The sequence below is a fragment of the Falco rusticolus genome, chromosome 5 (assembly GCF_015220075.1).
Source record: "Falco rusticolus isolate bFalRus1 chromosome 5, bFalRus1.pri, whole genome shotgun sequence".
Classification (NCBI taxonomy): Eukaryota; Metazoa; Chordata; class Aves; order Falconiformes; family Falconidae; genus Falco; species Falco rusticolus.
The window spans coordinates 30,759,077-30,786,335 of record NC_051191.1 but is presented as its reverse complement, the minus strand read 5'-3'; the positions used below and the strand labels follow the sequence as shown (position 1 = coordinate 30,786,335).

Sequence of the window (27,259 nt, the reverse complement as noted above, 5' to 3'; positions counted from 1 at the left end):
TGCACATACCACCCACTCTAATGCCTAACCAGCCATCATATCACATTGGCACTCCTATATGTAACATTTCCTGTATCTGAAAACAAAAGTCAACTTCAAAGATTTTTCTTAAATTTTACAACCCCTAGGTCTGCCTTTTTTTTTTTTTATTTTATTTCCTGGGGAAAAGAGGAAGACTATTCCACTTACTTCAAGGTACAAGTTTTATGTAATCATTAACTGGCATTTTTAGTTGAAGCAACAGTCAAAAGACATGGTTCAGATTTGGAAAATCAAAACCACTTACAGAAAGATGAACCTTCTATTCTAAGTATAATGCAGATTTGTATCTGTATCCAAAACCAGAACACAACAGCCATAATTGATAAATGCAAACAACTCTCTGCTCATTGAGAACTTTAAGCACAGACTTCCAAGTACTAAAAGAACATGTGGGGTTTCTTCCTCAATGCAAATAGTCAGATTCAGAACAGGATGGACCATTTATTTAGAAAGACAGTCCTCAAGATTTGGGATGGAACACAAAAGCAGCAAGATTCAGAAATCTGGCTTCCTTCTGCAGAAAAGTTAGTTTGGGCATCCACAGAACAAATTCTTCAAGCTCTAAACTGTCAGGCAGGTTGGATGCACATCTTTGAGCATGTAAGATTTCACCTATAGATTTAATATTTATTGATGGCACTATACTCTTCCAAGCATTAAGCTTCAGAAAGGCTTAACAAATCCACTGCTTTCTCTTCTCATTAGACATTTAACACACCCTGGGGGAGGGGCAGTAGGGATCTTTCCACAGTTGTTTAATACAAAACAGTAGCTACCACTTTCAAGTCATAACACAACTTTCTGATAAAAGACAATTTTCCTATTAAACTGTATAAATATATACCTATAAATCTCCTCTGAAGGTGCCTCTTCTATTCTTGTTGAGGTGTGAGTTACTGGAATAAGTCTCAAAAATCAGTAAGTCCAGACGTTCCAGAAGTAATCTTTCACTTAGTTTCCCACTCAACCTGATGGACTTAAAAGATTTTGCTCATAACTAAAGAGGACTTAACCATACAGTGTGAAGCCATACTAACTTTAGTATGGAAGTTCAACATCAAAATCTAATTATTAGGAAAAAAAGATCATCCTGGACCAATAAAGACAGAGAAATGAACCTAGAGAAAGTTTTATGGGCCAGATCTCTACTAACTTTATGTCTCACTTTTGCCTTTTTTAATATATATCTCTCAAATTTAAAAAAGTGTGATGTTTAAGATAGTCCTAAATCTCATAGTCACGAAGATCTCATAAGTCACATATTCATCACATGATAAAGAGTACAGGCAATTCCAAAATCTATTAAAAAAAAAAAAAAAAGGGCAGAAAAAGAAGCAGTGTGTAGCCAAACTGGACCCATATTAATTTCTGTAATACAACTGATTGTGTAACCACTGTATAAATACACACACAAAGAGCAGAGATAACAACTACCTTTGTGTGTGAGATGAAATTTCAATCTGTTCTTAAATTTGCCCCCAATTCTAACCACCTTTGACACCTATGTGGCACACTAGGAATCAAAGCCATCTCTATTCAAGTTTGGCTACCACTCCCCCAAATTAACAAGATTCCTTGAGGAGCTGTAGAGCATTTAGATTTATGCAATTTTATCCACAGAGGATAGCTAAGACTCCAGTTCTCAAGATCTTATCATTGGGCTGTCCTAAGCAGTAATTTAGTGGACTTCTCAATTAGTTCTTATATCAATATTTTAGAAGTTATTGCACTCTAACTGTAAGCTCATCTACCACGAAACTTGCCAAGTGGACAAATTAAACTTTTACACAAGACTAAACGAGCATGGGAATGTACAGGAGCTGAGCTGTCAACAAGTAAGTACTGTGCTTAAGTAGGCATTTAGTCTATAATAATAACAGCACTGTAGTTCAGAGTATCTACATTCCTAACTATTTACCTAAAGTAAATGCATACTTAGTTCAGAAAAAAGTATAATTATACCAAGCTACTTCAGACAACTTTTTAGTAGTTATAACTATATTTCTGCTCTGCAGAGTATCAATTTGCTAAAAACATGTTTTATGTGGCCTTGGACTCAAAAATCCACATATACGGGCTCTCCTTAAAAGAAATGTCTAAGGAAGCGTACTCAATTCAATTCCTACAGCTATTCCAGAGCTTGCATCTGTGACAGCTAGGATGCTGAGCTTTCATTTGGAAAGCCTGTAATGAGTATTGAGATGCTTCTAGAATCCAACAAAGTCAAACAGTCCTGCACTAAATATATATAACATCAGGTTAACACTGAAGCAATACAGCATTAATACACTGCTGGCCCTTAGGAACTGCACAGAAAATACCTACTGCTCTGCTGAGGACTTAACTCGTTAGACTAAATTAGGATAAGCAAAAAATGCAGCACAACTGTAGCATCCTGCAGACATATGAATACTATGAGCATGTTGAAGTCCTCTGCAACATGCTAGTAGGCAAGAGGGAGGTGGCAGGTGAGATTTTGCCTTTCCAAGTTAGTCTGGGCTATAGATTACTTTCTTCTCATGGAAATAACTAATGTCTGAGACGGAACATGTTGCTAAACAGTTGAGTACTCTGCACTTGGATATCCCAAGCTGCAGTGCACAAGGAGTGAGGTTCTACACTGACAACAGCTGATGCTGCATGGTCACTCTGAACCTTATCCAGTCACTAGCAGTCGTTAGCTTAAAATCTTAGAATCAATTCATACCTTGCCCCCTCATCGTCCCCCCCCTGCTGCCTAGGAACTGTGAGAGGAAAGAATAACTGTTTATCAACAAAATTCAGCCCAACAGTCTTTATGATCACTTAGGAAAAGAATGGAAATTAAGGTCAGGGCAAAACGAAAGCATACACCCTTCTTAGTTCAATGAGTCACAATTTAGAAGTCTTAAGCCTTGTAAGGTCACAAAGAATAACAAGCACTCTTCTTTCAAAACCTACAAACAGCTGACCTCGATCACATGCTGGAGCAGTGCTCATCCTCATTCTTATCACAAAGTTGCATCTCACAACTGGGGAAGACAGTTGCGAAAGAAAATCATGTTGCAGAATGCAATCATTGCTTTCTGAGGTCAAAGGGAAGAAAAGTTCAGATCCAGACTAATTGAATCCAAATCCAGCTCAGCCACTTTCTGGCCAAGAAACTTGCAGTAACTCTGCAGCTGTTCTTTGTATCTTCATACAACACCATACTGTTTATATATTAATCAATAGACTAGCATGTGTACATCTTTGCATTAAAATCAATGCAGATGTTGAATTTCAGAAGGAGAGGCTTTGTTTTATGATGAGAAACAAGTCTCTTAGCCCTAATGAAAAGCAACAAGACCTCAGGGACACTAGCACACTTATGAATGGATAAGGTTATTACCCAAGTAGAAGAAATATCTGAGTTGCATCAAACTCAAAGTTCTCCCACATGAAGATGAAGAAAAAACAGCGGTGAGACTGAAGACACTTGCATCACCTTGCTGCTCTGGAGGTTTGCATTCAACCACAGTATTCCAAAAGCAAAATATATAATTATACAGAAGACCAGGAAAGAAAAAGTACTTTGATATTGTTTGCAGTAAAACAGGTTTATGTATTACCATAGATGGTTCCTTTTGCTATAGAATTTATTGAGTTAGATGCAAACTGTGTCTTATCTGAGTTGTTTGTTGTTCTAGAGGTAGGGATAACAATGCCTTTACAAACTAGAAAGCTGCATTAAAGTTACAGCTATAGTTTTAGAGAATCCAAAATACATGATTTTAAATGTGAGCATTGAAAAAGGATGATCCAAGTATAACAAATAAAGGGCTGTGGAGTTTGGCCCCAGCTGGAGATGCCTTATGGATAATTCTACTAAAGCTGTGGCATTTACAGGAGTTTGTTTCCAGTTGTAGAAGCAACATCTAGTTCTTGAGTCTGTGCTCAATACTGTCCACAGCAGAACCCTACAAAGACTTGTAAATAAACTCATTACTGTTTCTTAGACAAGCATTGATAATTGAGGTTTTTAGATGAAGGTGTCTGACATCGATTAATACTGTTCTTAGAACAATGATTGGTTAAGAAGTTATAAAGTGTAACTTGCATTAATTTTATAAAAAATAGGACAACAAATAAGGATGAGTTGTATTTATGTCCCTGGTGTTTTAAATTGCTGCGTTCAGGTGACTGTAGAGATTAACAATGAGAGTACAAAATGTTGATGGACTCAAGCACGGCCAGTGCCCTCAAAGGTAACCCAAAGCTCTTGCTTCAGAGCTTCCCTGTTCTGATTTGGAAAGCTAATGCTAAGGAAGAAGTCCATGCATGCTTGTGCCTTAAGCCACCTATGTAAAAGGCACCATTCATGCAGGAATCAACATCAGAGATTGGATGTAGGAAGGGAAAAGGAGTGTAAAACTAAGAATTATCAAGCAGAAAAAAAAAAAGTAATTCAGAAGTTCAAGAGTAAGCAGCATTTAATTCTTACTTCCTCTTGGGAAACCACATGACAAAGCCAGTTTTCTGTGATTTGGAGCTCATTTGGATGTCTTAAAAACAGGAGTTATTTCCTCCCATGTTATAAGCATGTTTAGAAGCACTGAAGTAACAGAGGAAGTATCTATAAAATAAACGTCTACCCAATTGCAACATGTATTACAACACAAGTTCCAGGTACTGTTTTGGTAGGTACCTGCTACGTGTCTAGCAATGCAGAGTCTAATACTGCAGAATGAGACTAGGTAGCCTTACGCATAATTTTCTAGTTATTAGTTCCAGTTTGAGCAAAGGTACAGTTAGAACATCTTGAATTAGACAGGAATCCAAGAAAAGCAGCAGCTCATTGTTAATTTGATTAATACCATTCTTTATATGAGGCATCTATAAACTAGCCTCGCTCATAACTATGAAGTAATGAGTCCCTAATTACAGCAATCTTCCCTATTAATGCCTAATATTTAAAATTAGCCTGTACTTAAGGTCTTGAACTGAAGATAGGAGGTCTAAATGAAGGTTAAATGCAGAACAGCAATATATGATTTGGCTTAGCTCATAAGGAAATGACTTCTCTCATTTGAGATTTATTTGATCTACATCTCAGAATTCTGGCATGTAGACACAGAACTGGAGAAGCTAAACAGCTGATGGCCATCATGTCACCAGCAACCTCCTCTTTACTCTAAAGAAGTATGCACTTATTGGCACAACCTGCAGAAGATGAGCAAGCCAGCACCATCCTTATTTTTCACGTGACATTCTAAAGGGTACACATGAGCTTCCTCAGTTAAACTGTACCTTAACCTCTGATGACTGCACTTGCATAAGTTTATGGTTCTTTAGCTAAGGTAATAACTGACCAACCCTAGAATACCAAAGTGTGACACTTGTTTGACCAAACAGAAATTTTAGTAAAAATGATAAGCAAACACTATGACTGAAGTGCTTGTGTTAACTAGAAAACCAGCAGAATAGACTGATTTTCAACCAAGTTCATGAAGTGCTGAAACTTAGCTTCTGTTTTAAGGATTACTGTTTGCCTTTTAGCTAATTTCTATTCTCAACTTGTACTGAGTCATTTTTTCCATTACTGCAGAACTACTTTGTTTTTATTGGATGCTTTCAGTCTAAGCATGTTCAGAACACCACAGCTTCAGAACTATGGTTAAAACAAGGTAAAATTTGCTGAAATTAACAATTAAAGTGAGCTTGAAGCAAATGTTACAGCCCATCTACTTTAAAAAAACCCTGTAGAATACTTAAAAACAAAAATACAAAATTTAACCTATTCCTTTGTCATCAAGTAACATAGTAACAGTTTTATCACCTTTTGGATGGATTTCAGGCACCCAATATTTAGATTTTTTTTATCACTAGGGATCTTAACTTATACGATCACAACTGCTAGAAGATAATCAAATGTGCAGTTTTAATTTATTACTTTAGGATCTTTGCTTATATTACTTTAGGATCTTGGCTATAAATGAAAACTTAAAAGTACAGACTGATGAAAGAGCCTCTGCTTCATCACATTACAAATAAAGTCTCTGAACAGCAAGATGGCACATGTGTTTCTTTAATAGCTACTGCATTAAAATATGCACATACAGGATTACAAAAAAACCTTACAGTTTACAGGATCAGATAATTTCACCTGTGATAGCATTCCAGTTTTCAAAGGAAAATACATGTTAGAGTACTTGAGTAGAATAATTACTCAGAATTTCTTCAGTTTTACTCCATAATTAAATCAATCAGGTAAGGGAAAAAAACACAAAACCAAACCCAAACAGCATAGGAACAGCAGACGATGATTTTTTTGCGCTCAGTATTACTATAGTGCCCCTCAGTTTGCAGGTACAGATAACAAGCAAAGTACAATCTGCCTTTCATGGAATAGTATAAGTAAAAAAAAATTATCTTCCTTCAAAAAGAAACTGACATTAAATACAAGCTAGTGTAATTTTATGTATTCATTTGTTATGATTGTATTCTTCCTCCCCAAACTTTAGAGATCTTCCGCTATGACACACTGTAGAATGGGAATGATGTCTTCAGAGGTCTGTACAGAGCCTAGCACAAGTGAAGCCACTATTCATTAGGAATTTCTGCTGGGCCTGTATGTCAGGTAAATCACAGGAGAAGAGCTATTGAATGCAGCTGTTGGCACGTAACTCTCTAACTATAACACCTAGCTCTAGACATAGAGCAGGATCTCCAGAAGAGTCTATATCCATTTCTGTGAAGCAAATTTGGGTCTTCTGGAAAAGGTTCCTGCTTCAATGGTCACAACTCTCCCTGACTGTAGCACAAAACAGGACAATCTCCAAAAAGGATAAAGAAAAAAAAAAACAAATAGGTAAGCATTAGTTAACATCACCAAGAGTCCTGAACTCCACAAACAATACCGCTAAAGAACTACTCTGGGCATCTAAATTTCTGCAGCCAATTCTAAGAATGATTATTCAAAACAGACAATCTAAGCTATACCTTCAATAAAAAAAAGCACTTCCATTCAAGCTCATTTCTCATCAAGCCAGTGCCCTTCACCTCTTCTTTTACTTATCTATTCACACATTTGTCACTTTTTTTTAAGAGTCAGAAGCTAATCTAAGGCATAGATTGCTGTAAACTCTAGAAAGGTAATGCAAGATAAGCAAATGTTTATTTGATACATAGGTTGCTTATACAGCGCTAAAGTTAAGAACTGCATTTTACATTGATGCTTTGTGGAACAAAGAACACTGTTGTCACAAAACTTCTTACTCTCTTTGCACATCAAACCTCTTCTGTCTGGTATGCTGCTGCCATTCCTCCTCTCCACTAGTTTCTCTGCTTCCTACATTATGCTTTTCAGGAACTAAGACCAGATACGATGAGCACAACTTGTGTCCAGACTAACTCTGCAGTAGGTGGAAAGATTCTAACACATGCCTACCTACCCGCTGAAGAAATAAGTTCTTATGAAACAGGTTGAACAAAGACATACCCCTTCTCCGAGTGAAGCTTGCATTTAGACTAGATAGAAACTCCTCCTTGGATTGACTGAAACAGGAAAGACCATGCCAAAGCTATCATGGTCAGTATTAATACCAAACAGCATTCTGAAACTGTCTGCTGAAGGTTAAGCAAATATCTTCCAGATACTTCAACGGCAGAAGTAGCACAGCCTTCCACTAGGCACTCAACAGCCACCATCTAAAGGTACTTTATACACTTTTAATACAGCCCACCTCCTGACAAAAAGTAGTACCACATGCACAGTGTCTACTTCTTGAGAGATGAATCAGAAAGGTTGTAATACGCATGCAACAGCAGCTTCTCATCTTCAAGGCCCAGGAGACAACCATTTTCTAAAGAATAGTTTTAAGCAAACCACAGTTCACTTGGTCTTTCCACTTCTTAATGGTCCTCCAAAACAGCACTTCTCACCAAAAAGAATTCCTGGTCTGACCTGGCAATTGGGAAAGGTTCCTAACCCTTCTGCATATGTATGCAATTGTGTTAGTTTTTTTATAGCCCTAGGGCACAACTAAAAGACTTCTTTCTTTAAAGGCAACGTTTGAACATGGTGACCAGGGCTGCAGTTTAAGGAGGCTGTATTATTTTTCTTTCTGTTTATGTAGGACCCTTGGGAAAATGTCAGCAGAACTGTTTGGTAGTTTGCCTGCATATATTCCCAGCTCTGCTTTTGCTTACAAATCAGGTTTTTGTCTGAAATAAAACCTGAAGTAGTGCTAGTTGCAAGACTCCGTCAAAGCGTGAAATAAACAGCAAGCTTCCACACAAGACTGAAAATTTCCACATCAGTGAGACAATAGTTTTGCAAGTTTAAATAAGTAGTCCCCTGGGAACAGCACAGAACACTGGCAATAGTAGTAATACAATTTCACCCAGCTTTTAATTTCCAAAGCTAAACCAAGGATGGAACAGCACCTTTTATCTAGGCAATAACATTTACACTGAGCCACAGTGGTGCACAAATTCATGGAAGTATCATTTAAAAGCATGTACCGACTTCTACTTTTAATAGCCCTTTTAGTTCAGCAGTTTCACACCAACCTCTCAGACCAAAGCTAATCTGAGTCACTGCTGCATGCACAGGAAAACATGCACACATAGCTGTCAAACTATCCTAGTTTCCTGCCATTCAGTCTGTAAGAGCTGATTAAATGCAAATTAACATTAAGTCCCTGAAACAGCAGCCACAACATAAAGGTTGGGGGGATAGCAAGAGCTTGTTTTAGGGGCAGAAACTATAGAAGGTGAGGATAGGAAGAAAAAACATTTAAAAACCCCAAAACTTCCAGTAGTTAAGTGTCCTCATACAAATACTTGCTGACTTTATGGAAAAGACCTTTGAATCACAGATTGAAAGCAGGTGGCAAATACTGGAATCAACTATCATTCGGTTGTTGAACGAGGAATAAAGTTATGAATTTGCCTCAGTATTTGTCTCCTGGAATTCACAGCTGCCTGGCTCCAATTGCCATCTGCAAAATGAGTAATTTCCATTTTAGGAGACCAGCTTGCAGGAGGTCAGAGCAATCTGGCCATCCTTGATTACACATCATGGTTGGTTTCAAGCTGAAGGATCTGCTTGTGCCAGTATATGCACAAAATACAATCTAAATTCGTCAAAGCAAGTGTACTGGAACATCAGCAGAGGCATAAAAAGTTGCACTAAACTTTACTACTGAAATTCAGCTACTACTAGAGAATTTAACATCTGTTTCTAGCTCAAGCACTGGATGAAATTACAAATTCAGTAGTCCCGTATCACAGTAATGGTGGGTAAGCATTTTGGGTCCATGCATTCAAAGACTTCTTCTCTATCTTCTAATTCAGTGGCATGCAAAACTTAGAATATATTTGCCAATTAGGAAGTGCAGAACATCAATCCTTCTCCTGCCCCACAGTCCTTCAAAAGAACTCAGAAATAAGGAATTATTGGCTTATGGCACTTGGTGTAAGTATAGCGTGTTATAACTACTGGCATGATATAGGAAAGAATTATGACAGTACAGAAGATTCACAATTTTTCATTGTATGTGATAAGTATATTGAAGCCACAAATCAAACCCAAAGCAAATAAACTAGAAAGGACAATGTTAAAGCTTGCCAATTTGAACATTCTAACAAAACCAAAAAACAAAAAAACCCCACCCCACACTACTTGCCGACATATTCACTTGAATTCCCAAGCTCAAAAAGAATGCTGTAAAGGTTTACTGCGAAGAAACAGACATGATTAAAGCCAAAATTTCAATTGAAGAGTACTGTCAACCAACTAAGCACCTGCACTGTTCATGAATCAAGGCTGCCAAAACTCTAGTAAAAACAGTATGAAAAACTAATAATAACATGGAGATATTACAGATTAATTACATCACTGCTATACATCTGACTGTTCTGGAGCACAGCAGCCTATTCAACCCTGAACTCAAGGAATGCCATAAGAGTCAATAAACTATATGACATGGAAATATCTCCTCTTAATAGCTGCAAAGAAAAGCCAATCAATGTTAAGAATTGTAAGCCATAAGTGTCGTTTACACTTTAAGTGGGAAGGGAAAGAAATATATACACTTACAACATAACCATCACTACAGCCTATTCTAAAAAACATACTACCACTCTTTGGGCTAGAAACTACAATTTTTAAAGTGGAACAGACAGATCATAAAGTCAGATGTCTCCAAATACTTTTTAAATTAGACATTTACAAACACTACGAGTTTGCTCTTACCTGCAACTTCTTGACACTTGTTGATAAAGGATATAATTTCTATTGCAAAAATAAACTTTTCTTCTCCACAGCTGCTTATAACTGAAAAACTTATGCTAGTGAGCTTTAATTCATGTAGCAACTCCTACAGCCCTTACCACAGCCAGTCCAATCTGACATTTTGCACTCTCTCATTCGGTGAGATGCAGCACTTCCCCTTGACTCTTACTTTTGTGAACATGCGCTGACAGAGCCAAAGGGATAAACCTCATGACAAGTCAAAAGCCTCAGTTTAAATAGGCCTCAGAATACACATTCATATGCAAGACTGCAAAGTAGCCAGAACTACTGGCTCAACCACCAGAACGCATGCCTTGCTGGCTAAAGTCAGGATTCTCTTGGCATGATGGACTACTATGTAGCCAGTAACTTACTGCCTAATTGTATTTTTCATTTTAGACATTGTGCCAATCTGAAGGTGTAATTTTACAAATTAAGTGCTGTTCTCATCCCCTCCACCCCCACAAAGCAGATGGGGCAGACAAATTACTTTTCCCCAGTTATTCCAGCAGGCCACCAACAGTTTGCTACGCACCTTCAGGTATAGCATAATCTTGTAAGCAGCAACTTCCCTTCATTCAGCATCCTTCTCTAAATTTGCAACAGTGTTATTGTTGTATGACTAAAGTGTTTCAGGGAAGGAGGGGTAAGAAGTATGATTACTTTTCTTCAAGAGACTTGACAACCTTTTGCAGTAGTCGCTGGAATGGTCAATTCCTTTCTTCCAAGCATTGTGTAATCTTAGAGTCAGGTTCCACCAACTGATGAAATAAAGTTCCAGATACTTCAGTGACTGAAAGTTAAGACATTCAGAATTCAAGAAAACTACAGAAGACCCACACACCACGTTGTGCCTGAAGTGGGCAAATTATCTGCATCTTAAAGTATGAACCCAAGAACGATACTTATATGCAACTTCTAAAGCCAGAGAGCATTACTAGAACTGGACTTCACCCAGAAATATTTGAGATTAAGAAGGTAAATAGCCTAATGGAGTCAGCAACGTTCTCAGGGAACCAAGACTCACTGGAAGCACCAGAAGCATTTCCCAGTCTACACACTGAGACTGACAAAAGAAAGAGTTCACAGAAATCTTTGGTTCACATAGTGGCTTTACAGGAACAACTCCTTGCATTCTGCTATTCCTTGCACTAAGCAGAGCTAAAACATTCCAGAGATAAATTTATTGTGCAATCATGGGTTTGGGGGGGATGAGGTGTCATCTTAGGGATACTCATGAAATCAAGAGGAGGACAGATGTAAATAATCCTGTGTCTCAATGGACGCTAATACTATGAAGGAAAGGAAACAAACCTGCAACAGACCTTTCTTGGGGGAAGAAATCAAAAGCAGGGCACACAGTGGGTTTCCATAAGCATCAGCACCTTGTTAAGCTCTCTACAGATGCAGACTTGACTTCAGAGCCTGCTTTTCTAGCTGCAGAGGTCCCAATAACTAACCAGTCCTGCTTATTAAAAGTTACAAAGCAAAAGAATTTGACTGCCAAGATCCAGTTTCTATAACACAAGTAGAGCAAGGAGACAGGAGGACAAGGAGACTACCTGGATTTGAAAAAAATCTTACTTCCATCACTGCTCTCAAGTGAGTATTTTCTACCCTGTCTTTCCCTATGCCCACCTTTGTCTAGGTCGAAGAACTTCTCCAAAGAACAATTTATGCAACTGCACCAAGTAACACAGGTCTCATGAATCACAGACAGTACACAAGTGTATTCATACAAAATGTTAGTGATGTCATTCCTAGGTAAGTGACACACCTCAGTTTTACAGCCTACCATGTGAGCTCAACTGCCAAACACCTGAAACCAGATTTGAAGCCATCTTCATTTTAAAAGTTGAAGGCTCTAGCTTAAGGTTTAGATGGTTTTAGTACCCACATAATATTTGTAGTTTAAAGCTGCAATAAAGCATTCCAAGTCAGTTGACTTTGGCTGTTATTTAAGTTCTGCACAAACACCCTCCAATTATTAATAGAATGCAAAGCATGTTATCAACTACTTTATCAACACTGAAACATGACAAAGCAAAATGAACAGGAGAAAAACAGCAAGAAAATTCTCCCATATTTCAGTCATTAAACTTGACTACAGAAAATATTAGATAATTACAGAGAAGCGACAAGTGTTCAAAATCCTAGAAAAAAAGAAATTAAGACAGCAAAACTTTCCAAATACAGTCACAAGAGTTTCTGTCTTGAAAAGACTAAGAACTTGTACTATATGTGCAGGTAGCAAACCGCTGCTGAGATAGAGAGTCCGTGGAAGATTTCCAAAAATGGGGAAATTACACATCAGCTCTTCAAGCAAACACTTGAGTCATATCTCTGTGTAGCTGATGATAAATTATGTCACTGAAGAATCTATGGTGCTGATGCCAACAAGCCTTTTTAATAGAAAGTTACTTTTGAAGTGCCGTTTGGTCTTTTATTGGAATCCCTATAGTTTGCATGCCTTCAACTTTTACTGATGCTTTTTATTTATATGCCATATTTTGAAAATAATCTTAAATGGAAAAATACCTTTCACAAGACTACTATCACTTCAATTGTTCAGTGCCAGTATTTTCTTGTTTTCATGTTTTAATCCAGCATATACACATACAGGACACTAAGAAAGAACACCAAAAAATTAATAGCATCAACAGCTTTTAAAATCCACCATCTTATTAATCAAGTATCTTGTCTTAGTAGGCTTTTCTGGCTTTTGTAAAGTTTTAGTAAGTCAAACTGAAGTCGACACTCAACAGCTGATCTTCCTCAGGAACTGCTCCACACACATGCAGAAAAACTCTCCTACTTCCACGTTCCTTGTGCCACAGGCTATTGTTCACAGGTACAGTGATTCTCACATGGGTAGGTTTTCTTGCAGCAAAAACAGATGACAGCTCCAGAAGGTTTAAATTACTTCTATCCCCTCACAAACATGTCATGCAGTCAATCCATCTGCTACATCAAAATACAAAACTTCACCAAATGCAGTGTGACCTTCTCATTTTGAGTTGTAATCTTTTCCTTTCTCCTGTTTCACTTAACGTGGAACATCTTCTCAGGTTACTGTACCATTCCTGCCTTAATGACAGGATGGACAATCATGCTAGAATCAAGAGAAAATTCAAGTGACCAAATGGTTACAGTAGGCTTATTGGAATTTCAATAAGAAATCTGCAATCCTAGCCAGAAACTGGGAGGTTCTGAAGTCTAGTTAAAGGCACTTTGCATCAGGAACTTGCAACTACTATAGCATTCTTGAGAAGTGTGCTTCCAACTGCACAAACTGAGTTCATATGTGTGAATCTCCATTGGTAGATACAAAATAAGGCGATTACTTAAAAGTGAGTGACTAATCAGTTATAGGCCTCCACTCAATCAGGTACCGAACGTTGCAGCTGCTACTTCAGTTTCATCTTTACTTTACACAATCTTTATGAATTGTGAACTGAAAATGCTGATTAAGAAAATACTCAGAACTCCATAGTGGTTTTACTGAAGAACTATATTCAACTGCACTCAAAAAACATATTAAATATTTGTACTAGTCTTTAATAAAGCTTCTTCAGGGTCGTAGCTTTTCTTGACAAGAGAAGGGAAATGACATGTTTGAGCACGAAAGTTTTACTGAAGGCAACGTGACATTCAAATACTTTGGGGAAGCCCCTAGCCTTCAACAAGACCAAAACCAACAAACTAAACCTGAATACTAGCTAACCTGTAACTAGCAAGTAGATAAATCAAAAAGTCCTTCTCAGGAATGCTAAGACAGTACCACAGAATCACCTAGCACTTAAACCCTATGATGCATGTTTCTACAAACAGAATTTCCATCATCTATGGTATACTCAGACCTGTCAATAGGGACTGGGGGGGGGGGGGGGGCGAAATACTGTTTAAAAATTTAGATACACTGAATGACTCTAGCAATTAAGAATCATTTTTTTTGTAATATAAAAAGCAGTATCTCAAACTGCCACAAAACAACTGCACAATAAAAAAAGGTAAAGGGACAGCTAAATAGAAACAGGTTTTTCCTCCCAGTGACATAAATACCTTCTCCTGCATGCTGCCCTCCATGAAAATGGAGGAGTTACACCTGACATGCCATTATTACCAAAGAGACAAAAGTAACCTACCACACCCATAAACTGAGTATCTGACCCTAAATATTCTTCCCCAATTAATGTTAGTCAGCTAGCCACAGTTACCACTATACAAAGCTCAGTCTCCTCTGTGGGGAGAAAAAGGAAAAAATGCCTACTGTGCATTTAGCTTTTTTATAGTAACCTCTTAAGACAGCATTGTCTTTACCATTGCTTAAACAACAGAACAGCACACAGATTCAAAACTCAGCCTTATGAAATTAGATTATTTTTCTCAGCCTTATGAAATTAGATTATTTTTGCTCTTCATTAGGGCAAAGCTAGCTCATTAGCAAGGAATTAGTTAGGAATTACTAGTTTTAATTGAAAGACAACTACATACAGAGGTCAGCACTAGGATTATCTAATTCAAGAACAATTCTCTATAGAGGAACTCGCATTCTGCTTTCAGAAAAAGCAAGCAATACCTCTTCTAAACAAGAATTCCTATATACAAACAGCCAGAGGTTGCCCGTGTGTCCACACTTCACATTAGTATCTACAGTAGCATCCAGTACAGGTATATGTTGCTAAAGCAGAAGTTTCTCAAGACAGCCTCTTCCCTGATCCCAACTGCAGCTCCTCCAACTTACTGTTTTATTTTCTCAAGCTATTACAATTTAGATTTACACACACACACCAGTTTTAAATTCATTACATTTATAGCTGGAGCTATTTGCATACAAAAATGAAATGCAGCAAATGCAACAATTTCTAGTACTATTTCTTTGCAGCAGTCAAATCTTTTAACAAACAGTAGAGAAGGCATTCTAAAAATCGAAACACCACTTAAGCTTGCAAACACAGAGCTGTAATTACAATCAACACTTTTTATATTATGGAGTACAGCATTCTCTTCAATTGCTGAGAAAACAATTGGAAAAGAGCTCCCCCATTCCCACATCTTCTTACATACATCAGCGACTGAAGGAACGCTTTAAAAAACATGCAGTGGATCTTCCGGCATCCACATTAAGTTGTTCTGTGTTTTCCTTTGAAACTGTAGTTTAAGTCACTTGTTATACTTACCTACAGCTATAGGTAAAATCTGTTTATACAATAACTTCATGAGCTTTCTCTGAAGTCACATTTGACAGATCAGGCCAAAGTCAGGTAGACTGTGAATAAGATGTGACACTGCAAATTGCAGGTAAAAATATGAACAAAATATTTCATATAAAACCAAGTTTGAGAGGCAATCACATACTTGTCAGTGGCCTTCAGTATTTTACAAGTATATTAGAAGTGTTAAGCACAAGAGCCACTAGATCTGTTAAGCTACTTCTTTACAAAGATGGGGAAAGTTGTTTCTCTTCCTAAGCATGCAAGTACCCAATAAGCACTGTGACATACAAGTATTAGCATTCAATACCACTACTACACACATAAAAGCGTAGCTATAGAGAGACAAACATGCCAAGCCTTTGACTAGGCAGCCTGCAAAAGCAAGTAGAAAATGAGTGACCAGGGAAAGCCACATCCAGAGAGATGCACAGAGAAAAACACACTGATAGCCACAGTGTTAGCACAACCTACCCTCTCTGCTCTGCTATACTCTGAAGCCAAGAAACTGACATTACACAAAAATTCTTCATACAAGTAAACTTTTGTTTTCCACTGAGTAGGACAAAGTGCGGGGTCCTCCTGAAAAAAATCTTTATCATTAGGACCTAAAATAATGCAAGTTGCAGTAGCTGAACAAAATAAGTGGTAATAAATTTTGCTGAACTTCACACTTTCTAAAAACACTGTTTTATATGACGACACAAATCAGATTATTAATTAACAATAGAAGTCCAAACTTGGCCCACAGGCACAATGCTTCACCCCAATATTCCCTTTTCACGTTGATTAAAAGCTAAGGGAATTCATTTCTGCCTAAGTCTGCAGCAAGTTCAGCACATAAAGCACCAGGCTGGATTGATTTGAAAACAATTCCACAGTAAAACAAGTTTAAGAGTTGTTGCCTTTCTGTAACTAGATAAAAAAAAATAACTTAATGCTGCAACTACAATAAGAAGGGTTACCTATATTTTACAGAATACAGGGAAGGTAGTCAAAATTAAGACTGATCGAGCAGACAACATGGATTGGTTCATCTCTGGGATGGGGGGGGAGACTTTCAGAAAACTCTCATTGATTTCATTAAGATTATTCACTTAATTAAGCCTACTCATTCAAGTGTAATTGCATATGTTCATGAACACACTGAGAACAACAAGACTTTTGTTAAAACATGGGATGACATGCTTTGCAACTTAAAAATAACAAATTTTCCACTTCAGTAACAGAAGCATAGATTTTCAATCAAGAATGCTAAAGCAAACTTCAGGACATGAAGTAAGCCAAAAGCTTCAGAGCCAGAACTCTGAGATGGTATTTTGGTTTCAAAAGGGGCCCACAAGGATCCTGGATTTGACAAGAGTAATGCAGCTTCTTGAAGTTAAGTGTTCAAGTTAAGAAAGCTTCATCCGAGTTAAGTGTTTCAGAAGGTAGCATTGACCACACATATACACATCAGAGTACACACCTGTCAGCTGTGTTCGCCTTTGTTACCAGATGAAGATACTGTTATTTTGTGTTAAACAAATCCTCAATTCAAGTGTGAAATTTTAGGAAAAATAGGTAAGTTTAGTTCTGCTTCAAACCTATAGGATAAACAGGTTTCACACTGCGAACATTCGTATTAGTCATTCTGTGAAAGAACAAAAAAAACAACAGGAAAATGAAATTCATATGAGAAGTGGCATACATGTATTTCAGATCCATAACACAAGGCCAAGACTTGCATGTAATCTCCTGATGTACAAGAAACCTCAAATACGCATATAGAAGCCACTTTGGTTACTCTTCTAGCTTCACTATGAAAATGATAAAACAGCAACAGCAAAACTAAATAAATAATCAACCCAGAACTAAAACTTGCATAGTAACCACCACTGGCTGGCTAGCTGATGACAAAAACAATCTCTCATAGTTTGAACTCAAGACCCTTAACTACACTCGTAACATGGAAAAATAAATCAAATTATATTTCATACTAATTGAAAAAAAAGTAAAAAAAATAAATCAGCGAAACTTGGCCACTGACAGAATGTTTTAGATCTGGAGCAGTTTCCAATAACCACAGTTTACAGATATTTTAGTATGAAAATAGATTGCTATGTGCTAGTTATAGACAAAATGGAAAACGAAAGTATTCAGAAGTTACATTAATATAGAAACTATTTACTTGCAGCCTTGAAAACAAACCTGCTTCTGTGAATAGGTCTAAAATGAGGCTGCATTTGCCAGTCAAGATTTTTTCAGGGGTTTCACCATCTCCTTAAAACCAACTCAACTCTGTTTAACTGATCTTTAGAAGCCATTAGTATAAGAAATAGATTGCTAATGGGATAAAGTGCTAACACCACTCAGGCACAAATGGAAACAGTCTTACTCAAAAGCCTCATCATATTGCTCTAATTTTGGGTTTGTGAATGAGTCAAAGATTCAGTGTTTCCAGGATAATCACAGTGGCTGATTCAGCATTCTCAAAAAACAATTGCGACAGAAAAGCTGGGTACCAGGTCTAGTCAGAACATTTAAAAAATAATATCCCGAAATGCTTCCCCCCTACCCTCAAGTACCCTGATAATCTTCTGCCTTCTTGTTCTATCCTTACAGTCTTGAAATTACTAGAAAGGAAACAGCTGAGGAATGCTGCCACTCTTATGCCATGCTTTCCATTGACTGTCATTTCAGGAATGCATATAGGAAAGTACAAGAGCTTGGAATGTCTCCACCCATCCAGCAGCACCAGAAGCTGTCCAGTTTACCAAAAGCTCCACTGCCTTGCAGCTGCATTCCAGTTTGCGTTTTTACAGTTGTCCAGACCAATGAAGAAATATGTCATTAAGCACCAATAAAACATGTTTTAGGTAAATGTCCTCATACGCTGCATGTCCTACATGCATGTACTCAATATTGATACTACAGTTTGACAGTAACAAGGCTTAAATCACAATTTCTTTGTTGCACGAGTCCCAGGAGGGTACACTTATGCTACAGTTGTCCAAAAGTACTACCACATCCCTTTTACAGTATATTAGTTTGACTAAGTCTAACCTGTATGAATATATTCTTGGATAAAATTTAAGTATTTGCTAGAACACATGCATGTTCCTCAATTCTACATCCTGTCAGCCCAGCCTCACGAGTCAAATACACAGAAAAAGGCAACCAATTTGCAATCCTCTCAAAAACTGACAGCCCAGCAATAAATGTTTTACTAGCCCAAGAAACAACTTTGAAAGAGACAGCAAGCGAGAGTACAAGCAAAGGGATAAACAAGTAAAGAACTGGCCAAGAGCCTGTCAAACCATCTGTTCCAACTAAAATTTAGCATACAACCTTAAGTGTGGAATACCGATCCTCAGTTAGAAAACCCAAGCTGTATCTCTACTAATGATTTATACTAACTGCTTCTCTCCTAGCCCCGGATTTAGCCAACAAACAGAAATTTGGTAAAAAAAAATAACGTGCATGCTACCACAATGCCAAGATCAAAAAGGTCTCAAATCAAGCATGTTCTCATCCATCTGATTCATACATACAAGAGCACATCTCATCTACTCTCACAAGGTGCTTTTGATGATTTATCATGAAAAAGTGTTCTAAGAATGCCAAGAATACACTGAAAACGATAGATAAAGCGTTACTGTAAAAGCAAAATTAATGATACAGTGCAATTCATAGCTACAGACCAGGAGAAATTGTCCCCAAATATTAGCTTCAGTAAATACTGAAGTAGGACTAAAGTCCTACCACTTGAATTCATCCTTACATTGAATGCAGAACTCTTCCTCCATGACTAGGTTAAGTTTGGGTCAGTTACACCAACATGGAAGCTTGGCTTTAAATACTTAAAATAATTACTATATGCTAGAATAACCCATGTGAATTCTATCTGTGCACAAGAAATATCTACAGCAATAAAACTGCTATGCAATCAAACATAGAAATCCAAGGTTCAAACTTGAAAGACCATGAAGAAAAGAGACGCTTAAGAGATAAATGTAAAAAGGTGAAAGCATTGTTTCTTTTATAAAACACCAAGCAGAACACAATTCTTTTGAATGCAGCATTTAAATTTCAACTATTATATTTAAAGTATATTATGAAAATATCACTTTTTTCCTCTACTTGCCTCCATTTCAGAAGGTAAAAAAAAAATATCTTAGATGACAAGATCAGTAGGAAGTTAACAAGTACTTATTGTAGAATTTGAACCTAACTACTGTAACTATGGAAAGATCTATGGCCCACACAAGAACCAACTCCTATTACAAAGAGGATTTTAAACAAATACGCCTCTGTAGTCTAATCACTGAGTGAAGTCAACATTATGCTTATTGCACGACTCATTTTCTCTGTGCTTTGTTGTACAGATAGAGAATTAAAAAAAAAATACACATACTCAGGATAACATAATACAAGCTGAGCAAATGACTCCAAAATTCTCAGCTGTATATCATCTACAGCAAGAGCCCGTGGAGGTTCAGTAGGTTGGAGGCATTTGTTTCTCCCTCCAGTGAGATTTAGGCATCCAGTCTGTTAACTGTGTATAAGCCTTTCTGTACAAAAGGAAGTTCTCTTACTTGACAGTCTTGAAAAATTAACAAGTTTATCACACACACCAGTATTTTCAGTCTCCAAAAGAGGCTGCGCAGAAGTCATAGCTAGCAGGTTACTAAGATAGCTTTTAGCTGTTTCCACACCTTCCTTACCCTTGGTTACTGCGTGCTGCTGCTATGATGCAGACACCCTAGAGATTTAAGACTGTGGCAACCTGTTCTTTGCTCTTATGACTTGACATGCTCTGCATGCTATGGCCCCAGCTCAAATACATGACCTGTGTTATCATTAGTCAAAAAGGATCCCGACAGTGAAACCTTAATGCCCTCTATCAAGTTTAAGGCAAAGGGATCCAGTGCTGGTAGATTTGATGTCCCTTTTTCATCACTCCTTGCCATCTGAAGGGATGTTGCAACAAGGATGACAGCTAATGCCAACCCTACCTAATGCTACCAGGAGTCCCGACAGAGTTCTTCACATAAACCATCGCAGAAACTCCTGCAAAGGAAGGTACTTCTTATCCAAGACATAAATCCCACAGAACCCACAGACAATACTAAGACAGCAATAATTGTCCATAATCGGTTAGAAAGAGTAAGTGTTCAGTGAAACATACTTGTGAAGAGCTTCTCAGCATCTTGATTACTACTGAGGGATCAACGCAGCAGTCCTACAGCAGTGGCATCAAATCAGAATTTCTATTTAACCCTGCATACTGCTGTGCCGGCAAACTAATATGAAAGTAATATCAGTAAAACAGTCTCACCTTCATATTCAATTTAGTAATTTAGATTTGCAGAAAAACAGATATTTGCAACAGAGGACAGCCTTTGGGGAACTTTGCTTAATTAAACTGTAATTGCCCTGGACAAAAAAAAAAAAAAAAAAAAAGGGTACATAAAACGTTCATTAAGGATTAGGAGCTTCTCTTGCTGTTCAGCCTTCACAAATGACAACAGCTATAGTACTCAATGATCCCCGCCCCCATGCACAAACAGTAGAGATAATTTCCCTTATTTACCTCCAAATCAGTACCCTCCCCAGGAAGAAGTAAGATCATGACAGCAGGACATGCTCCTTTCATGCCATGTAGCAGAACCAGACTGCAGCACCCACCTTCCTCACCCAGAGAGAATGAGGCCAAAAACCAGGTTACCACCTCCCCAGTCTGAGCAGCCTCAAAGAAAAAGGACAGCCAAAAAGCAGGCTACATAAATTGTCATACCTAACCACAGCCTAATCTCAGCTGCCGCCTTTATCAGGAGCATGCAGGTACTCCACAGCACACACATTGTGCTCCCAGAGGAGCAGTGTGCACAGGAAATCCAGCCTTCCAGGAAACTGGTCACATCATGGTCCCTCCCCAGCACATACAGCCTTCCCATGGTGCTGCCCAGAAAGGGTGGGCTCCTCTTTCCTGTACAAAGCTCTACGCACATTTCAGACAAACTGCTTTCAGTCACTTAAGCAATAAATTCTAATCACAGTTAGTGAACCAAGTGCACTTTAATGGAAGGCAAGGAAAGAGAGGAGGAGTCTCCAAACTCTGAGGAAGATAGGTGCTAAGCTTTCAGAATGACAGAATTGAATCCCACTCTAAATAAGTAAGTTTGCCCTAGAAGGGACCAGGTTTTACTGAAAACAGTATATAGTCTTTTGTTAAGATCATTTCAGAATACACCACTTCCCCACCCCAAACTGTTAATTTGGGAGGTCACAGCTCACTTTTGGACTTTTTTGCTCTCAAGTGCTCCTTACATTCAATTGTTAAGGTATATTAGAAAAGCTGCACTATCTCTAAGTTAGATCTCATCCTGCATGACAACTGCCTGAGAAGGCAATATTTAAAAGCAATCAGCTTCATCCCCCACTAAATTAAATCAGACCTTAATTTTACAATCAAATGCCTGTTCCACACACAAACTACATACATCATGCAGGATACTGCAGCAGAATACACACTACCCTGCCACAACATCCTACACTGCATATACCTCCCACAGACAGAAGAGTGCTATACACAGTTTTGTACTTTGTGCTGTACTACAACAACAAGTTCTTAAAGGGAATGACATTTGAACCCAGCATTATTTATAATGGGAATAATAATCATCATCCAACAACAATTTTCTTCTCCTCTTCTGCAAGACTGTTTTATTCAATCGACATGTCCTCAGATACGATGCACGCAAGTCCACTCATTCATGCACATGCAAATATAGATCAAAATCACTCACTGGCAGCATCAAGAGATGAAGAAAGTACCTACGTATATACTCTCCCCCTTCCTCCTCTGAGCTACCAAGCCAATTGTAATTTTTTCTTTCCCATATGCATTGAGAGAAACAATTTTATTTAAAGATTTCTGATGGGCTGTGGAAGAAAAAACACAGCTTAAACTCTTCCTAGAACTAGCAGGAAAAACAAGGCCCGAGTAGTGTATTTAATTATATTGCTATTTTGAATGCACACATTTGTTCTCAATAACGACAAAAAAGTTAGACGCAACCCAAAAAAGGTAGTCACTTTTGCTGAAATAATTTATTCCTGTGAAGCAGTAGAGTCCACATGGGATACCACAGAAAGCATTAAAAAAAATTAAACCACCACAAAGCAACAGCAAACTATGGTGGTCTTAAACATAACAACATGGACTTTGACACAATTAACATGTCAGTAAAAACTCTGTCAGGAAGAAGGATAATTTTTTATAAAGAGTTTCCTTTGGGAACAGATAGAGCTTTGTTCCACGTTACAGCCAAATCTGATTAAATAAATTCAGGTTATAGACTGCATCATGTATGATTTGCACCTTTTATATGGCATTAGAGATAAATAAGATTTATTGATAATAATGAAGGGAAACCATTCAAGAGTTGGTCATGGGCAGGGTTGTATTAGGCCTTTTTTTATAGCAGCAGGCAACTATTTACTGGACTGCCTTAAGAGGACTGTAACTTCACAATTTTTCCTTCTTCTTTGCTTTTAATATCCTAAAACCAAAGAAGGCTCTTTGGTTATCACTAGAGGAGGGGAGGGGGCGAGGAGAAGACTGAGCAAGAGCTTCAAATATTCACTGTATATAGTATCAAAGACATTTTGAAAACACCATCTGGACTTCATGAAGAGAGATAATACCATTCATCTCTTATTCTAACAAGAGAGTTAAGCCAAACGTCATCCCTTCCTACCAGTTACTGGAGTACAGTAACTTGTTGACCCAACGATCTAACCAGTTAAGGTATGACTTCTAACGCAGAGCTCCCTGGAAGCACAAAGCAATCGTAATTTGATTAGAGAAGGATAAATACATAAAACCTCACTATAAAGTGACAGGCTAGCCTGAAGTCAGGTAACCATGCTGCAGTAACATGCCGACAGGCTTAACCACAACACACATTAATTCTTCCAGTTCAGTTCACAACTGAAAGTAAACCAATACCCTTCACAAGGGAGCAAGTGACAACTTATAGACAGGAAGAAGGGCAAAGCGCAGTAGAGTTTTTTATTTTACGTTCAGAAGGGAATTCTATCCAGTGCTATGGGGCAACTTAGGTATTTGTAGAGTCTCACATCCTTGAAAAAATGATACGAGATGGGTAAAATACATTTAACAAAAACGAGGTGGTGAAACTGAGAAGAGCACTGTATAACAACAAATTCCTATTTACCTCACCTACCCATTCTGGGAAGACTTCTACTTGATCGACCTACACCTCCTAATAATTAAGAAATCTAATATTTAAGTACTGAACAACTTCTGAAGTTACAAATAAGAATCCAGCCTTCAGAGATCATTTTTTGCTTTTTCAGTATCCAGTGAATCCAATATTGTGTGAAAGCTTTTGGCCTTCTACAGAAACAAAAACTATTCAGGCAAACCCGCATTATCTCCGGATTGCCACAGCCTTTCCTTATTTGGCTAACGTTTTGAGATTCCAATCAGACTGCTATGAAGTTCAACATGCACAAAGCATCCATTTTGAGGAAACTTCACAGCCAGTTTCCCTTCCATTCCCCCCCTGCCCCAAGTGAAAGTTATCTCCCTCAGCACCAACCCCCCTCCCACATACCGACACCAGAACAAAGCAATATGGATTCGGGTATTTTTTACTGCTTTCCAACGCACGGAAGAAAAATGTTAAGAGCCCTGCTCCCCTTAAAGTTCATCTTTCACACTGCGGCAGAAGCCATCAGTAAAGAAAGCCAGCGGCCTGTTATTGATACGCGTTTCTATATTAGGAACAAAACACTGGTTTCCCTTAGAAACCGGAGAGAAATAGATGATCCGGCTCTCCACACGCCCGCCCGCACACACGAGCGTGGTTTAGTCGGCTCAGCGGCTGCGGAGACCGGGGAAGCAGGGAATTGCCACCGGGATCCCGGGCATGAGGCAGCCGGGGGACGCGCCGCCGAGGCCAGCCCACACCCCTCAGCTGCCGGCCCCCAACCCTCCGCCGGGGGGCACCTGTCCCCGGCCCCCCGACAGCACAGCGGGCCCGTTCTCCCCGTCCCTCCCGAGGGAGGCGCTGCGGACAGGGGAAGCGAGGCGAGCGGGGAAAGCGAAAGAGGGTCACCGGCACCTCCTCCCCGCCGAAGGAGAGGCCCAACCGCCCCCTTCCGACGCCCGGCCTGCGGGGAGGGGGCGCAGCCCACCGCCCCTCCAGCCCAGCCGGCCCGGGCCGCTCCCCTGCGGCCCCCTCCGGCCGGCCGGCCGCCCCGGAGCCTGACCCCGGTCGCCACCGCCTCCCGCCCCGCGCTCCCGGCCCCTCCCCGCCCCGACACCCCCCAGCGGAGGGGAGAGCAGCCGCCTCCGGCCCCTTCCTCCTCCACCTCCTCCCGGCGGGACACCTCGCCGGCCGGCCTCGCCCCCCCCTCCCCTGCCTGCCCAAACCCCGGTCCCGCCGCCGAGCTCGGCCAGGCCCCCCCAGCGGGCGGGAGCGGCTCCGCACCGACCTGGTGGAGCGCGGTGAGCCCGTCCACATTGGCGTAGTTGATGTCGGCGCCCCGCTCCAGCAGCCGCAGCACCTCCTCGGTGTCCCCGCTGGAGCAGGCGGCCAGGAAGACGGCGCCGTCGTCGAACTTCACCTTGGTCTTTTTGCGCTTGACTACGGGCGGCTCCAGGTCAGTCTCGGAGCCGATCCAGCGCTTCAGCTGCTCGTTCCGCTTCTGCTTGGCGTCCGCCATCTTCATACCCCGCTCCTGCCTGGCCCCCTTAGCTAACGCCGCACCGAGGATAGACTATATACCGCCAGTATCCCACAGCGCACCGCGGCCCGCACTCGCCCTCGCTCTCTCACCCACCCAGATGGAGGGCGCAGGGCGGGAGGGAACTGGGGGGCGGGGCGGCGGCGGCGGCCTCGTTAGCATAACCCCGCGAGATTGCCGGGAGGCGGGGCGGGAGGCGCGGAGGGGGATCGCTGGGGAGGCGGGGCTGGCGCTACTGGGGCGGCGGCAGCCGTGGGCCGCCCGTGTTGTGGCTGGGGCGCGGCCGGCTCGGTTAGCTCATCCCGGGTCTGTGAGTTCAAGAGTTCAGCCTAAGGGTCACCGGCTTCCCCAGCCCCGCCGGGGCGGAAATCCCTGCGGTCGCAGGGGCAGAGCCGGACCCAGAGGCGTCCGACGGCGCGGCCCCGCACGGCGCCCGCTGCCTGCCCGGGCCTCGCCTCGGGGGGGGGGCGGGGCATCGGCCTGTCCCGCTGCAGCCTGGGTGCGCTGGCGAGGCCGACAGGTACACGTAGAAAGCGGTGAGGGCCTTGCTAGTGAAAGGGCCGTCACCGGAGGGTGACCAAGGATGTACTTCTCCAAAGCGAAGTGTGTGGGGAGAGGGAGCGGTATGGTTTCTTGGGGTGTCTGGTGCTGGCCTTAAACCCGAAAACCGAAGCCAGGCTTTAGGCATGCAGGTCTGTCCTGGTTTCAGCACTTAAACCACGATCCCAGGGGCTTCAGCGGCTGGAAGGATGCTGCTCCTCCACCTCTGCGGGGCAACTGAGTCAAAGGTGCTGCCTGACCCTGCCAGCCACCATGCAACACCACATGCAACACCACCAGCGCTTCTGCCTGCGTTGGCAAATGGGGCAAATGCAGCCCCTTGGAGGAAAAAGGGTGATTTACTGAGGATCCTTGGTTTTGGGAGGCGAGACGTGTCTGCGTCAGGGCAGCTTGCTGTATAAAAGCACCATCTCCCATTTGTCCTGACACTTCGGCATGGCAGTGGACAAATCCCTGTGCTCATTGTCCATTTTACTTGAAGTTCACTTCCATTACCTGGAAACCTGGAGTAGCACACCAGTCTTTTCTGCTGGGAGAAAACAAGGAGTTACAAAGCATACAGCATTTGAAGATACAAAGACTAAAATGTATTTGTTCAGAGTTGCAACTTCTAGGAAACAAGCTGTTTCCTAGCAGAAAATACAAAATAAGTATTTTGTTTTAAGTTGAATCATCTCTGGGGATAAAATGTGGTTTTAAACTTACTGGAAAAAGTTTTATTTGCAACTAATTATAGGAAACAAAGTATAGTATGAGAGGGCCATCAAACCTCACGCACTTGAAATTTTGCATGGTTTGTTCTTTTCTAATGATAATGTCTTCTTCTTACAGTGGGCAGCCTACTCAGGCTTCATATTTCCATTTTTATTGATAAAAATGTCACCAGCATTTTGCAAGAAGGAGTAGTTGTTAGGTACCAGCAGCAATGCCTTGTTCTTATGTCTTTCAGTACAGATTTTCATCCTGAGGTATTTGCGTAGTATCCATCAGATTTACTAATACAGCAATGCATGATATACAATGCACTGACAATTTGCAGGCAATGTGATTATGAATAAAAGATGACATCTTGTACTCAAGATGGAAGATTGGCCAGAGAAAGATTTGCAGGCCAAGTACGTGGATGAACAATTACCTGGCACCTAATTTATACCTTCCCATTGACAGCCTGTGTGACTACCCAGAAGTACAGTTTAGGCTCCTGGTTTGAAAATATGGCTGACTCTGCGTAATGCACTTCAGAAACAGTCTTTGCAGTGTTTATTACTCACACGACTGAGCTGTGCTTTGGCATAGCGCTGGTACCATCAGCCCAGTATGGACAGTTACCAGCCAGGAGCTTGGCTTCACCGGCTGACTCACATCTAAGGAGGGCATTTGTGCAGGCTTCAGCTGCCTGCTGTGGCCTTGTCCTCGTGGGCAA

The 27,259-nt window shown here is 40.3% G+C and overlaps 1 protein-coding gene across 4 annotated transcripts in view; it reads right to left on the bottom strand.

Moving 5' to 3' along the window:
- The window catches only part of PPP1R12A (protein phosphatase 1 regulatory subunit 12A), a 121,906-nt gene extending 96,515 nt beyond the window's left edge, over positions 1–25,391 (bottom strand). For 2 of the 4 annotated variants that reach the window (XM_037389018.1, XM_037389019.1), the window contains exon 1: positions 25,024–25,390. In XM_037389018.1, coding sequence (XP_037244915.1) covers positions 25,024–25,260 — 237 coding nt within the window. In that variant the 5' untranslated portion in view covers positions 25,261–25,390. Of the gene's footprint in view, positions 1–25,023 lie in introns of all 4 variants that reach the window. The other 2 variants (XM_037389021.1, XM_037389020.1) reach the window with 2 other exon arrangements.
- Positions 25,392–27,259: the final 1,868 nt, after the last annotated feature.